This window comes from Leptodactylus fuscus, chromosome 7 (genome assembly GCF_031893055.1).
Source record: "Leptodactylus fuscus isolate aLepFus1 chromosome 7, aLepFus1.hap2, whole genome shotgun sequence".
NCBI classification, from domain to species: domain Eukaryota; kingdom Metazoa; phylum Chordata; class Amphibia; order Anura; family Leptodactylidae; genus Leptodactylus; species Leptodactylus fuscus.
The window spans coordinates 35059290-35076536 of NC_134271.1; the positions used below are offsets into that span (position 1 = coordinate 35059290).

Here is a 17247-nt window from a genome sequence, read left to right on the forward strand (position 1 = left end):
GTTCTTATCCTTTTTACCTTCTGCTCAATCAAATCCTGGCTTTGCTTCAAAAAACGGCAGCAAAGTCTGCAACAACAAAAAAGCCCCACGTTGTGGAAATGCAGCTTTTTTGTTGCAGATTTTGTTGCATTTTTTTGAGCCAAAGCCAAGTATGGATACAAAAGGAATGGGAAATATATAGGAAACTCGTATACTTCTCCCTTTTGCTGGAATCCACTCCCGGCTTTGGGTGCGTTTCCGCAATGTGGGGCCTTAGCCTTAGGCTGAAGCCCCACGTTGCAGAAACGCAGCTTTTTTTGTTGCAGATTTTGTTGCAGTTTGTTGAGCCAAAGCCAGGAGTGGATTAAGCAGAAGAGAGAAGTATAAGTGCTTTTTATATATTTCCCATCCCTTTTAGCTATTAGCTATTCTTGGCAAAAAACGCAGCAAATTCTGCAACAAAAAAAGCTGCTTTTCCACAACGTGGAGCCTCAGCCTTAAACCGTCTTTGTTGCGGAAAGACTGTGTTGCTGAGGCAACACAGCAGGAAAAAATACAGCGTTTAACAGTAGCAGCAAAGTGAATGAGAGTCTGACTAATCCCATGCACATACTGCAGGAAAAAAAATTGCTGCGGAAAAGCTGCGTTTTCAAAAACATTTTTTTTAAACACATAGTGTGTCAACAATACCTGTGGAAATGCTTGTGCTTGGTTTCCCTATAGGTTTAATATGGGCATTAAGCCCGCAGTGAAAAATGCAATGACAAATACTGCGGAAAAAAAATGTGATGCGTTTCTGCAGCATTTTTTAGCTGTGGTTTACAACTAAACAGTCAAAGGCCTGTTTCACATCTGCGTTCAGTATTCCGTTCAGAGATTCTGCTTGGGGACGGAATACCAAACGCAAAGAAACCACACAGACCCTATAGACTATAATGGGGTCCATGTGTTTTCCGCACGAATCTTCTTGCAGCACTTTTTTCTCTGCATGATTTATGCGGACATTGCGCAAAAAACGCAGTCTGGGGTCATGTTTGCGGATGATTATATATCCCAACACATTAATATGTGATGCAAAGTGTCGTGCAGGGGCATCATAAATATAGAGTTCAGTTCAAATGCCATACTTTCTCAGAAAACAAATGTACATACATTGATGAATCTGTCCCATAATAGTTGGAAATGCAACAAGGACTTCAGTTTCCTGGAGGGCATTTGATCAGAGTAAAAAATGCTGATAATTTCTGCAATGAGGAACCGACGTATACAATTACTAGTAAACATTTCCAGACTACACCAAATCTCTGCATCTAAGGAATTTCTATCCGAAAAAGTGAATTTGTTAAAGTATGTGACATGGTATAATGATTTATTATTCATGTGCAGGGCGACACATACACAGACAGTTCTGTATACACAGAGATATATATATATATATGTATATATATATACAGTCATGGACACACCCTCTGCCCTCCCTCCTTCTTCAAGTTTTACTTCTGCTTAGCTGAGGGGAACAGGCTGTCTCTAACTCAGAGGGAATGCGAAGACAGAACGACTTAAAAAAAAAGAAAAAAAAACACATAAAGACATACAGAGCGGGAGAGACAGAGAGGAACTTATAACCGAGACAGGGGGTCAATGTGAGAGAGACTGGCCAGAAGCAACCATAAGGCTGAGACTGTCAGTGCAAACAGGAAAGACTGAGGTAGATTGAAAGAGACCTTACTCCAGTGAAAGAGCTGTCACTGACAGGCGAGGTTATTACATGGAGGCGCAGTCACCGTACTTGGCTCTGACAGCCAGACACACTGAAAAGTAAGGTAAAGTTTCAGAACAGACATCAGGATCTGCTCCTCTACATAGGAAAGAGAAGACAAGGAACAGCTTCAACAAACAAATGCTGGATTTTAAGAAAATGACAAGCATATGAAGTGTGAGACAGACTGAAGGCACACAGGAAGGGAGAGGCAAGAAGAGAGAGCTCAACTGAGTCACCAAGCAGCAAGGAAAGAGAGCATTTGTCATCTGCACCCAACATCATGCTGGAGACTGTCAGAGACTGTCACTGAGAGAGACAACCATGACTTCAGTATGGAAAAGACTGCAGCGTACTGGCAAGAGAGCGTCCCGCTTCCAGTTTGTGGCCTCTTACCAGGAATTGATATTAGAGTGTACCCAGAAATGGTGAGATGACCGCACTTTGTCACATTATCTCAGAGTCCATTGTACGGTGTTATATAGTGGAGAGCAATATGATACGCATGTGCCTATTATGTGTGGAGTGAATGTGTGCTCTCTACTCAAGTGTCTGCAATGGAAAAGACGCACTCTTTATACCATGATATATCATGTTCCAAGATTTATCGCCATATTTATATATGTACAACGCCCTGATCTATATACAGTTATCTGCTAAGTCATGAGAAGTGCCATAGTAAGGTGGATCTATAGTAGGTGGTGGGAAAAACTCATGTACAAATCTTATATCAGGTTTATATCTATACGTCTCCATTTATATAGAGGATTGCTGCTGTAAGTGGCGTCTCTAAATGGTGCATGGGCCATGATTATTGAAGCGTAACCCCAATGTTTGATATTTGTCACTACTTTCCAACGTGATGACGGTATTAAAACTTTGTGCAGTATTTTCTCCCTTACAACAGGAACTATATGAAACAGATACGTTACAAATAATATATATAATGAGCACGAAATACCCATCTCCTGCCTCCAAGCTGAGTGCTGTGGGGACTCAGGTTTGGAGAATATGTCAACTCATTTCATCCAGTAACTATTTCACCACTGGGGGCGCTATTCCATTTGCTCCTGTATTCTCTATCAACATAGCAGCCATTACATAGCAAAGTATGCGCAGTGTTTACAATGTATATACTCTGTTATATCACTTTCTTGGACATGACAGTACTGCTCTCTATATTACAAGAAGATACTATCAGGATTGGGCGCTGTGATAATACGCAACAGATAATAAATAGGTGTCTATGAATAGGCACAAGTCATGCTAGACGTAGAGTGGTTATCATATTACATAGAGCAGGACTGTATTTACTAACATTCCTGTCTTCACGCTATTCTAAGTCCTTTATTGACTCCAAATACTGGAGAGCGACCTTTGTGCCTTCTGACCATCTTGTTACGGCCACTTTTTTTTGGGATCGGTGAGTAATCGCTGATGGAGCTGGAGACAAACGTGCTCTGGCTTGGCCTCTGCCGCAGTCACTCTCTTCAGGAATGCAGTCCTTTTTTGGGGATTTTAACTGCTTGAAGTATTCAAGAATTTCCTTTATACATTGCAGATCTGTAAAATATTCTCACTTTAAACATCTCAGATTAGAATTTATTCATCTGCCCCGCTAATGGCTTGTTATAGGGTGTATAGTAAATTCTGGTCCTGCTTTCAGTCAGTATTTTGCTTTTTCTCTTCTTTCTGCAAATTTAGACACTTTGTAATACTTTCCTTCTAAACAAGGAACATTATCTGAGCCTGGTACGTCATAAAGTACTAGAATATTGTTAGATATGAAGAAACTATATAACTGTGGGCTTTATGAGGGGCATGTGACAGCTTCCTGGAAGAAGCCTAAGGGGCAATGAATATTAGGATTCATTGACACTGACTGATGTGCGCCACGATATGACCAGCTGATCGGTGCTCATGTAGGCCCTTATACACTACACAATGCAAACTGTATGGAGATGAAAGATCACAAAGACAATCATTCAGTCCCCATAGCATATAGCAGCACTTCCTTTGTATACTACTGACAACAATTATTTTTTTTGCCTTATGTACAAGCCAAGAAACCAGCCTATGTTCATTTGTTGGACTTGGACATTTTACATAGGCCATTGATGTTTCAGAGATTATTGACTTGTGTACAAGGGTCTTAACCTCCACTAGAGATATACTATCACAGTATCTGTAGGCTTAATGAGGGGTGGTACGTCTGAAAAGGAAGAAGGAAACTTGCTTCCTTTACCTTAGGTTTCTATCATGGTTTCTTAAGAGCTGTGGTTCCTTATTTTTGTTCTCTGCAGGAACAAGCTGAAAAAATGTTTTTTTTTTCAAGGCCAGTAAGGAGCTGCAGCCCTTATATCCTACCGTATATATCCACCCCACTGTTTGTAATGACTGTCTTCAACATGTGGCTTAAGTGACATCTGTGAATATCTTTGAAATGGCAATGGGTGGTGCTGCCTATAGGAAAAAACAGTTGCTTTCAGTTTCACAGAATCCGCAGAGTTGGTGATGGTTGATATATGATACTTGATGATATATGATATATATGATACTTGATGGTTGATATATGATACCAACTACAGAGTTGGTGATGGTTGATACTGTATATATGTACAGTGGTGGCCCTGCAGATGATATGTATACCTCTTACTACGAAATCGACTGAAAAATGTACAAAATTGCCAAAAGACAAGAAATCATTTTCACTACAATAAATATATTTTGTGAAATGGTGCGGTTTTTTTGGCCACCACTGTATATGTATGTGAGATCTACAGTTTAATTCCCTGGCAAATGCACTTTTTGAGATGTTTTGGAATACACCATATAATAGGAATGGGAAAGAGAAAGGGTTAAAAAGGTGTTATCAAGAACTATTCTGTACCCCTAATTTTCTTTCCATTGTGACACACCCCATGTATTTAGGCGTATCTGTTTTTTTTTATCAATCTCAACATAGCTGTACTGAATTAAACCAAAGCTAAATATTCAGAAGGGTTTATATGTGTGACAGGGGAATAATCCAATTTCAGGCCTTTATATGACTTATATTCTATATTTTGTAGCAGTTTTCCCCTCTCATTCTCAGCCGTCTCTGAGCTGGTTGGCAGAGACGTGATGCTGTGATGTCTTCCATTGATATGATATGGAGAAAACAGGAGATTCTGCTCCCTAATTCTCGCACTTAGAAGCAGCCGCACCACTTGATAAGATATTATGGAGAAGTATTGAACTGTTTTACACTTGGGTTGAGATAGAAAACTTACTGTGTTCTGCAGCAGTATAACACTTTTGTGGGCACATGTAATTTCATACTCCATTGAAAGTCTATTTTGGGAGACTAATACAGATTCAGCTTAGATTTTAGAGTAAAAGTTAGATTAAGACTATGGATAAGGAGGGGAAAAAATGATAGGTTGAAAAAAGCATGTTTTGCTTGTACTATTGATTTATACAAACTTTATTGAATATTAGCAGTTATTTGTGCATATGTGTAAATATAATTTCTGTTTTCAGCCATAATTCCCTCACTATTGGATAAAGCTGCAATAATGTTATTGATATTGGGTATAACTGTATCAATATTGCAAATGGTGTGTCCTTTATGCAACATAATAACACAATATACATCGATGTCAGATTAGTGTTGATCATTTGGGGTGTTGAGTGTCCAAACCCCATCAATATGATATTGATGGCCTATAAGGATAGGCACTAGAGATGAGCGAACACTATTCGAAACATCCGTTTCGAATAGCACGCTCCCATAGAAATAAATGGAAGCGGCCGGCACGCAGACTTTGCCGGCAGCCGGCCGCTTAACCCCCGTGTGTCGGCTATGTCCATTCATTTTTATGGGAGCGTGCTATTCGAAACGGCTGTTCGCTCATCTCTAATAGGCACCTAAACAGCAGAAAAAGTGAGATAAACAAATACTGCCCCAAGTCAGACATTATGGACCTCTCTTCTGGAAGTATAATCCATGGCTATGGCCATGTTTGGATTATATGCCGTTTACCTCACCGCTATTGGATGTACAGTGTGTGTTGAAGTACTTGGGTTAACCTGTCAACTAGATCAGTCCAACCCTCAGAGGGTTTGGATGACATATTTCTATCATAGCTATTAGTTCTTGTGTTCAGTTGGCCCACTCTGGGGCAGCATTTTTTTTTTTTTTTTTTTGTACTGTGTTGGTCTGGATATGGATCCTAAGTATGATCCAAGGTATATGCATAGTAGCACCTGAGCTGCTGCGTGTCATCCATTGTTATTGGTGTTTTTTAACCATAAGTATTAAAAATTACCTTCGCTGCTCTACCAAGACTTATGAGCAAAACCTTGCATCTTACCATAGCAAGCTACACCTGTACTTACCCTGTCCGGCGTGCCATCTTCTCCATATCTATGCATCATCACGCTATTACTTTCTGTCTTAATATACAGTCTGTAGTTTGTCAGGATCGGAATATTCTGATATTTTATTCCTTAGGTGAGTCCATCCTTTGGAATTTGGGTCTTCCTGAGCCTAGTCAGAACAATAAGAGGTGACAGCTTTACATTAGGAATGGTTTAGTTGTACAGTTTCTATTTCACAGAGAAATATTTTGACAGGCGTTTCTCCGTGCTTAAAGGGTTGCGAATTTATGTCTGTAAACCCATTTATAAAAGGTGAGGTGCTCTGTTGTAGCTGAGATGTCTCCTGATTTTCAGATCCCAGGGGCACAGCAGGGGCAGGAGTCTTTTCTGTAAGGGACGGTAAGGCTAAGTTCGAGACTTCCATTGGAGACTGCTGCAGAAACTGCCAAAAATCGGCAGAGAGAAAAGTCCTTCATGGAGGACTTTCCTTCCGCTGGTTTCAGTTTTGAAATGGTGGATACCTGACGAACCCCATTATACCCAAGACAAGTGCAGTTGTGAACCTAGCCTAAGCAAGAATAAACTGTTTCCTGGCCATACAATAGCCAATGCTTGGTCCCATTATTGCATTTTACAGATAGCTGGAGCATGCATGCTGAACAATAGCTTTGAAGATACAAAATGCTTCATGTTAAACTAAAACAAGTTTAATGTAGCTTAGAGCCAAGGACTGAAAAGTGGAGGAAAGTCTACCTTACACACTCATAGCCTTCACCTTTGCTCTATCTACCTGTTATCTTGTTGTGTGGCTCCTTCCGTCTTATTATGCGTAATACATTTGTTTGTTCTCAAGGGCCAGGATTCAGGTTATTGTTATAAATGCGTGTGTACAATGAAAACTATGTGTAGACGGCCAGGCTATGACTGGCATTATTCTGCAGGCACATGACCCTTTGTTTGATAAATAAGGTCACCCCTTTTTAACAAAGGCTATGTTGTTCTGTGCACAGGTTACCCATCAGGCTCCCAGTAATAGCTTGTGTAAGTACAGCAAATGACTAGATAGAAGCAGACGTTATCTGATGACTATTAGGCCCTATGTCATAGAGGTTGTTCTCAGAGTCTACTTACATCTCAGGGCTGAGGGCGATAGATCACTGCTGTGAAATCTGTTTGCAACCACATTGTGACAAATGCAAATCCCATGAGATAATATAAAGTCATGTGTAGAATTACCCACAGGGCATGTATTATGCCTCCTACACCCATACTTCACTACTTGCTACTATGTGTAATAGATAATGGGTTTATACAAGGTAATTCAGGGACACGTTAATCATAGGACAAATGGTGCATCTGCACTGGCCCCTATGGTAGCGGGGCCCCCTCAGCATCAAGCAGCCATGTTTGTTATGAGGTGCAGCTGTATGGTCCCCACGCACTCACATGTGGAACAGTGGGTGCCTTGTTTATTTATGGGAGCTTGATTTTTTTTTTTACTTGTGCGGTGTATAGCTGACACACTTTTCATGCACTGTGTTACTATGTAGTAGGACTAGTGGCAGGAACATATCACACAGGGACCACCAACAGAGACTCCGCTTTTCCCAAGCAGAAGTTTTGGCTGTAAATTTCAGCCTGTTCTCCACATGCTGCCTTGCTGTATAGTCCCTAAGTACTGAAAATCTAGTGGCTTTTTACTTGTAGTCCTATGTAACACCTCAGATAACACCCTATCACTATGTCTTAGGGGGCGTTCACACTACCGTTTGTGTCCGACAGGTAGTGTCCGCTCCTAGTGTCCGCTCAAAATCTGGCACGGACATTAGGAGCGGACACTAGCTGTGTCCATGACACCTGTCATTTATTTAAATGGTGATCAGGTGCGTTCTTTTGCACTCCGTGCCCGTCCTTCCCTGTCCGCATGTAAAGATGTCCGACTTTTTAAGCGGACAGAAAAACCCTACAGCCTTCACAGAATGGAGCATTGTGGGAAAGCTTCTCACTTATTGAGCCCCCCCAGCTAGTGCTAATTAAACCTCATTAACATCCTAGCTGTCTGACAACTATATGGAAATACCCAACTTTCTCAGATTTTCACTCCCACCCAGCTTTTCCTGGGTGAGACGTTCATTTTACAGAGGACTTTTCACGTCCTCATAGATGTTCGGTGTTATATACCAGTAGAAAGCTGGCAGTGTACTGAATTCAGAGGACTGTCGGCTTTCCCGGTATGCGCCCAGTGCTTTAGATATCGTCCTGAAACTTAACTATGGAAGCGTACAGTCAGAGGGGGCGTTCTTGGTGATGCTAGGATGTCAGGTCCAGTGGTGCCAATATCTCTAGCATTAGGGTGCATAAAAGGATCAGCGCACTGTCACATTTTTGTTATAGGATCAATACAAAGCTGCCTTTAAAAAAAAATGTTCAGCATATAGGCAGTCAACAGGGTTTTTGGCATACAAGGAATAAGAAAAAGTCTAAAAAATTTTTTGCAACTGCACAGCAATTTTTGAAATTTATAACTTTAGTGCAACCCTTGTGTATTCTTCCCCAATATCAGAGCTATGAAGACCAGCGTTAAATACCCCGGTCCAAGTAAATCACCCCCATCAACTGTATAAATTGCCAGTCCACTAGCTGTTTAATTGCCAGGCCCCCTGCAATTTGCCCGCAACAGAAATGCTGCGGAAAAATTTGCGGTGTTTTACGAAAAGGGCAAACTGGATCGGATTCTAGGGAATCCCATGCCCACTTTGCGGTAAAAACCGCGGTGTGGACATCTCACTATTTCTAAAACTTAGCGCGGTTTTGGAAATTACAGCATGTCAATTACACTGACGGAAATGCCAGCGGTTTCCCCATAGATATAATTGTAACAGAAAGTCTGTGGAGGAAAACTCCATGAGCTTTCTGACTAAGGCTCCGTTCCCACGGAGCAACGCGCCACGCATTCAGACATGTATACACATGTCAGAGTGTGAGCGCTCAAAACACATCCCATTCACTTCACTGGGTGCCGGCTTACGGGCGCTACACATAGAAATCAATGGGAGGCTTTTTAACCCATTGATTTCAATGTGTAGCGCGCATGAGCCGACACACATTTGCGGCCGCAAAATCATGGTCGTGAAATAACGTGGCGTATACGATCCAGGCTCCCATTGAAATCAATGGGAGCTTTTACGGCGCTCAAAATCTCACACGCGGTATACGTGCCAGGTCACGCGGCACGTTACTCCATGTGAATGGACCCTTAAGCTGCATTCACACGATGTAAACGCGAGCTGATTTTGTCAAAATTTTTTACACGTCTATTTTGACAAAATCAGCTCGCGTTTACATCGTGTGAAGGCAGCCCTAGTAGTAGCATGTAGTAGTTCTTCATTTTGCGAGGATCATATCCACTTTACCAGTTGTGGTCGGGTTTTTTTAGGCTGCTATTTGAAGCAGCATTCCTTGGGCTGGCATTTTTCGTCTATGAGAGCATGCTAGCTGCAGCATGTGTCGTCTTCTGAAGCTTTTTATCAAAAAATCAGATGAGTATTTTCTTCCGAAGATTATCAGACGGTACAGACAGAATTTTCATTGTGTGAGAAAATTATAATTTTAATCAAGTCCCATGGCTGCAAAGAGTTATTACTGAAGCAATCACAAACAGTTGGCGAATTCTGTAAAACGTTATCAACATGGAGAAGAATATTGAAATGAATTATAACATGATAACATGCAGTTACTTATGATCTTTATTCTAGACTGCATGGTATATACCCTACTGTCCCCTACACCTTTATTTCCAATTCTGAGATTGCCATCTTGCAAGTTTCATCTGGAACCAGTAAGGGCTGGTTTTCTAAATATAAGCACCAAAGACTCCTGAGCGAAATCCAAAGCAATAGCCAAAGTGGACATCAGCAACTTGCAGTTTATCTTATCATGCATTAGTGCCTTATCTCAACCTTCCAGGAGGGCTTGATATGTGATAAGAGATGATAATATCTAGAAGACAATACCAAGTTTTTCCATTTATCATTCAGCTTGTGTCTGATTTTGTTGCAAATTAGCAGGTTAAAAGGTCATAATTGCCCAAAATTTGTTGTCTTCAAAAATACAGGCAGTCTAAACAAGTCTGTTCGGTTGAGTGATAAATTTTTAAAACTTATTTTTTGTGGGATAAGTTACATTTTTAATTCCATCATTTTCCACCATGTTATGTAAGTAAACTTTATTAGTCTTTATTTAATTACTTCTTAGTCTCACTAGGGACCTTCACAATGTGATCAGCTGAATGGTTCTATAAAACCTTTGGTATACTCCGCACATACCTAATAGGAATAATGCCAGGGCGGGACCAGCCATGACAATCTGTGAACTGTGGACACCAAAGGGGTGACAGAAGGAATTATGCACCCATGCATTGCATAGTTTTTTGTTTGTTTTTTTTTCTTACACAAAAAAAAATATTTTGTGACAAAGTAAAAAATAAAACAAAAACATAAAAAATTCTTATAAGGCTAAGGCCTCAAGTAGCAGGGCGGAACAAAAAAGCTACGCGGTTTTTCCTGCAGCATGTTTCACAGAAACTCAAAGCGGTTCAATTATACTTATAGGGAAATCGACGGGATTTCCGAAAATACAATTAACCTGCTGCAATTTCCAAATCTGCAACATTTTTGGAAATCGCAGTGTGTTTGCTCCACATATTTTTCAAAAAGTTTGTGGATGGGATTTGCCATGTGGGGCCCCGGAACTAAAATTCCCCTCACACTGAGAAGGGTATAGAGATGATTTTTAGGCATTTTGCACTGTATAGCAAAAATAGTGTGCAGTCCGGGCCAAACATTTAAAGTATGCAGTCCTGTATTTAGTCCTGAGCTCATTGTAACATTGCACTGTATACCTAAAGTAAGAAATGACTTGCTGCCATATTTTATTTTTGTTACAAATCTGCGTTTATGTTTTAGTAAAGGGCTCCTTCTCCAACCAGTCTTGAGTTACTGGTGAAGTATTCCACTCACCATCTTTCTTTATGGTTTAACATAATAATTTCCATGATTCATCCTCTACCTTCCGCTCTTTTAACAATTGTGATTTATTTAACCCTTTTGGAAGATTGAAGAACTTCTCCTTATAACTTCCTCCTGAGAAGAAAAGAAGAAAAGTTCCATTCTCTGCAGATCTGCAGATGTCTACTGGGGAAGGGAAGAAGAAATGACAATAGCAGTATTAGTAAACTTATACCGCTCGCTGCCTCGCCCAACAACTACCCTCGCCTTCCAGAATAAGACATTGTGCTAAATGGAGGGGTAGGAAAAATTCTAATTTTCATCTACAAATGTGCTGGGAGGGAAGGAATTCCTATAAAATAAAACAATTAAAAAAAAAACATAGTCGAAATATCCAAAGCAAGTTGTTCCATACAAAGTACTACATGCCCACACCGTCCTATCAACTCTCTCATCTCTTACTCTAAAATTACCTTTTGTTCCCAAAACACATCCCCCTACTGCTCACACTTAGCTTCAGGCCCGGTTCACATCTGCGTTTGGGATTCTGTTCTGAGAATCCGCTTGGGGACCCCCCACAAACGGAAACCTAGATGCATAGAAAACCGGTTACCTGGGAAAACACGTGGACCCCATAGACTATAATGGGGTCCATGTGCTTTCTATTCGGTTTCCGCACGAATCATCCGGAGAGAGAAGTGCTGCTTGCAGGAAGCAGGCCCCACTCTCCTCAGCTTAATCTTGCTCAGACCCCACCCAAATACATTGTCCCACAGGACAACCCACCAGAACTCATCACTCTTTTCCTTCTTCTTTTATCCTTCTATATCAGACAGGGACATAGGAACAGTGTGAATAAGGTTTTCGGTGGCTCAGGTTTCTATTGAGATTTATGTATCACTTTCAGATTTCAACAGTTCTTTCATTATGAAATTGCATGGACTGTGCCATAGAAGTTTCCACGGGATGGAGCAGGGGGGTTGCAGAGCTAGTAACAAGTAGCTCTAACTGCCCATGTAATACTGTGCTGAAGCTTCATGGGATTCATAACACAAGCACAGTATAAATAGAGTGCAGAGACAATGAGCTTGGAAAGTTGTGTTTCCACTGGATGGTCAAGGTCCCACGTGGCGTTTTACAGTCACTGCAAAGTGGAACGGATTCTAGCAAATCTCATCAACACAGTGAAGAAAACTATGCGCAGCGGAAACGCTGCTATTTCCAAAACCATTGCCGTTTTGGAAATCACAGCATGTCAATTATACTTGAGGAAATGCTGATGGTTTCTGTAAAAATCACTGTGGGACGCGATGTGTACGTAGCGCCAAAAACAAAAATGAGCAGAGGAGTGGGAAATGGGTTAAATAAAAAGATTTATACTGTCTTTGCCTTGCCACAAGTCCTTGTCCCAGCTCCTTCCATTCCCAGACTTTCCTGGACCTCACTACAGAGGTTCTGGCACTGCCGCAATGATATACTTGACTACCACATGTGACAAGTGAGAGCAATAATTGGCTATAGAGGCCATTTGGGTGACAATTGATGTCATTGCTGGAGTGCCGAATCGGAGACCTGCACAGTGGAGTGGGGAACCTGAACGCAAATGTGAACCTAGCCTTATATGGTTTTCCAGATCTCTGCTTGCTGTCATTCTTTATTTTCATTGAGTGGATAAAAATCAGTTCATGGCCATGTGATATACAGTCTCTTATCGTGTGATGGACATCTGTGCGTGTGTCCATTATATGACCATAGACTTTTCTTCACATGGCCATGGGTTTTTATCCACTGAAAGTAAATGAAGAATAACAGCAAGCAGAGATCTAGAAAACTATGAGGAATTGATGCAGGAAATATATTGGAAGATTATTATTTATATAAACAATAAAAATTATTTGCTATCATGATCTCAGCAGACTGGTGCTGATATCAACATGGCTATGTATGATTTCTTTTGCTTACTTATACAGCACCATCATACTCTGCAGCGCTTTACAGACAGTATCAGTCATTGTCCCATATAGGGCTCACAATCTACAGTCCCTATCAGTGTTTGGAGTGTAAATGTCCTCACCATAGAGATTATTACCAATAATAACCAATAACACAGTATTTTCCATCAGAAGGTGTTCAGTAAAGGACTGAGTAATCCTGATGTATATCACAGTCCTGTCCCCTATACCACCCCTTCATAACACTATAATATGGATTCCTTTTGTGTTTCCTATCCCTCCAGCCATGGTTTGCTATCCTTTCTCTTACATTCCTTTTATGGACCTTATACCTAGATGTTTACATACAGGGACTCTTCCTATGGAAACAGTGAGGACTATAATGTTCTGCAAGTCTGATATGGAGATGCTCTATGGCATGCTGAATATACACTGCCAACATGAAATATGGGTTTAATTAATGCTGTAGTGATCTAGCTAGTGACTGCAGATTTGATAATGCAGATATAGCTGAGTTGTATTTGTAATTTAATCCACTGGGGCTTTATCATGATGACTCTGATTTAATATAATGCAGCAATACCTGCTTCATATGTAAAATTACAAACCCAACCCTGATACCTATATTAAGATAAACTATTAAAACTCAATATTAAAACTCAATAACTTTATTCAATTTACTAAAACTAGTGACCTATCCTTAAGATAGGACATTTATTTTTCATTGATACGGGTCTCAGTCTCAGCACCCTTGCTGATCAGCTGTTTGAAGGGGCTGCAAATCCTGTGCATGTGGTATCCTCTTTATTCCTTGTATCAGGTGCTTGCACTGCCAATATTCAGAACTTTTTGTAGCAGCTATTTTAGGTATTGCAATATTGTCCTATCCAAGAACAATGGCGTTCTGAATACTGGCAAGATCTGCATTCGATATCAACAATAAAGAAGCTGCCGTTGCCCCATCAAATAGCTGCTTGGTGTAGGGATTGAGAGTTAGACCCCCATAAATCTAAAATAAATCAGTGTTCGGGAGGTCACCAATTGTAATACGTTGGATAAGTTGGTGGCCCTGATCAGCTCCTCCCTCCATATTTGTAGTTGTACAACTGATTAGAAAGTGTCCGAGCAATATCAGATTACTGTCAGGAGAATAGCTATATACTGTGAACAAAGCAGTGAAAATAAGACTGTCACTCTATATGCAAATATACCACATTCCTCCCGCTCATACCATTCATCTTAATCAGAGACGTATACATAAAGCTTCATATTTGCTATCCTGGCATATTCCCCTACTACAACATATTTATTTTAGCGCGGCTTGTCCTGTCTCACTGTTGTCAAAATAAATCATTCTGCACCTAGGCTATAACCCGTAGAGACTTGGGTTTTCCCATGGGGTCTATAGTACAGTTTTAGTACTTATTATATTACAAATGGCTCGGTGATAATTAAATTGTGAGTCTTATGTTCCATCGGTTTCTAAAGCTAAGGCCGCACTTAGCGTCTTAGCGTTCCTCAGCAAAAAAGCACTGCGGGATTTCTCCAAATTACTGTAAAAAAAATAAAAAATAAAAAAATAAATATATATATATATATATATATATATATATATATATATATATATATATATATATATTTCTCCTGCAGCGCTTTTCACAGAAAATCCACAGAGGTTTCCTCTGCAGACTTTCTGCTTCCATTATACCTATAGGGAAACCGCCGCTGTTTCTGTCCGTAGGTATAATTGACTTGCTGCGATTTCCAAAATGGATGGTATTGGAAGTGGCAGCATGTCCACTGTGCGTATTACACCATATTGTGGTGAGGGGATTCGCTAGAATCCCATCCAATATACACTGACTGTAAAACGCCGTTTTCTTTTCCATGGCGTTTACGCCACATTGGGCCCCGGCCTAAAGGATCTTCTTAACACATTTCAGTAAGTATCAGAGTATCTTCATAACAAGTACACCATATCATACTCACAAATGTTCTTGACATTAGTCTGTATTAGTACAGTATATTGTATAAACTGGGGCAGCCTAGGTCATTCTGTGTGGCCCCCCAACCATGAGGCTGTCAGTATTATGGGGGTACTTTGTAGTTAGTATTAATATAGGGGGATGTAAAAGTTTATGTTTAAGTTATAACTGATAGTGTTCTGAATTCCCCCGTGTCGACACTATTCGTACCACAACACAATATATTCTGCCCACATTTATTTTATTCTTCTTTCAATCAGTATTCATATTTAAAAAATTTTTGCATTTCAGCAGGATACCCCATAAATGTCTGTTTGGCACTCAAGAGAGGAATACACAAGGTGGAGAGCTGGCAATATGTGCTGTACAGTAATTTATGTGACTTATGAAACCCTCAGCTGTTTCCTTAACACCCATAAACTGGAATGGAGATATTTTCGGCCACCTTGTCTCCCTTCCTCTACAGAACAAGAGAACAGGCAACTGCTGACCTCTTACTAGGTGGGAGTTGTACCTGTGGGACTCCCACCTATCATACTTAGAGTGGTTAGGGTAATCTAAGGGTCTCCTTGGTTTATGGGCCAGATGGAAGCTGCAATCTCAATACTGATGCCAGTGCTTATGGGCCCACAAAGGCTCCTGGGCCCTGGTGCTTCTGCACCCTCTGCACCCCCTCAAGTTATGCCCCTGTCTGTCAGGTAACAAGCTGTGCACCTGTGTCCATCACATGACCATGGACTGTCCAATCCATGATGAGGAACTTATTTTTATCCACTTGGAGTAAACAAAAAATAATAGCAAGCAGAGATCTAGAAAACTGAGGATTTGATATATAAAGTATATTGGAAAATTTAATAACATTTCATTATAAAAACAATAGCTGAAACTAAGTACTACTGGTATGCAGTGGCGCAACTAGGAATTGTGGGGCCCCATGGCGAACTTTTGACATTCTCCCCCCCCCTCCCCCGACCGACCCCCTCCTACGCATTCCTGCGCGCTCTATTATGCCCCATAGTGGCCCTTTCACACAGTATTATCCCCTATAGTGGCCCCTGCACACAGTATTATGTCCCTTAGTGGCCCCTGCACACAGTATTATGTCCCTTAGTGGCCCCTGCACACAGTATTATCCCCCATAGTGGCCCCTGCACACAGTATTATCCCCCATAGTGGCCCCTGCACACAGTATTATCCCCCATAGTGGCCCCTGCACACAGTATTATCCCCCATAGTGGCCCCTGCACACAGTATTATGTCCCTTAGTGGCCCCTGCACACAGTATTATCCCCCATAGTGGCCCCTGCACACAGTATTATCCCCCATAGTGGCCCCTGCACACAGTATTATGTCCCTTAGTGGCCCCTAGTTAGACAACTAGGCCGAACATTGCACAGATCGTGGAGAGGTAAGTTACAGTGTTTTTTTTATGTTTCTTACCTCTCCCGGTCCGCCAATCATTATACTCGGGGGTCCGAAAAGACCCCCGAGTATAAAGATAGCAGCGGTAGCGGCTGTCACCGGGCCCCTAATGTCCCGGGCCCTGTGGCAGCTGCCTCTGCTGCTATGGCGGTAGTTACGCCACTGCTGGTATGGGTGGCCTAAACATTTCCAGTGCTGATGAAAGGTTTATTTTTGCCATGAATATAACCCTATTTAACCAAACTAGTATAATATATAACCACATTTTTGCAAAGGTTTATCATTTTTGCATTACAAAGAAGCAGACAGGGGCACTACATGTCCGAGAAGGTAACTTCACCACAATATGGAATTCATTACTATCAAGTGCCAGACCATAGAAAGTTCCTGCATTCATGGCTTTATGCATTGGCACCAAATCAAGACAAAACTTTCTAAAAAATGCAAAACCTAATAGACAGAAATTGCTATTTTTCTTCATGTGGAGACACTGTACTATTGATTTATGCAAAGTTTGTTGAAAGGTTAGGTATGCTTTAAGGCTATGGTACAAGTAGTTCCTTATGCTTCCGTCACAGACATTTTTTCACGTGTTTTGTGTTTTCTTTGGTGTTTTTGATGCTCTATAGAGAATCCATTAGAGAAAAATGAAAGGAAATAATCTATACTTTCAGCATACCGTGCTACTAAAAATGAAAGTTATTTTATAAATGTATTATATTAATATAATTAAAGATGAGCGAACAATAAAATATTCGATATTCGTTTCGAATAGCCCCTCA

The 17247-nt window shown here is 40.8% G+C and overlaps 1 protein-coding gene across 4 annotated transcripts in view; it reads left to right on the plus strand.

Moving 5' to 3' along the window:
* The first annotated feature begins 1475 nt into the window (after window positions 1–1475).
* EHBP1L1 (EH domain binding protein 1 like 1) overlaps window positions 1476–17247 on the plus strand; it is a 78911-nt gene continuing 63139 nt past the window's right edge. For all 4 annotated transcript variants that reach the window (XM_075281579.1, XM_075281581.1, XM_075281580.1 and 1 more), the window contains exon 1: window positions 1476–2166. In XM_075281579.1, the coding sequence (XP_075137680.1) occupies window positions 2063–2166 (104 nt within the window). In that variant the 5' untranslated portion in view covers window positions 1476–2062. The remainder of the gene's footprint in view (window positions 2167–17247) is intronic.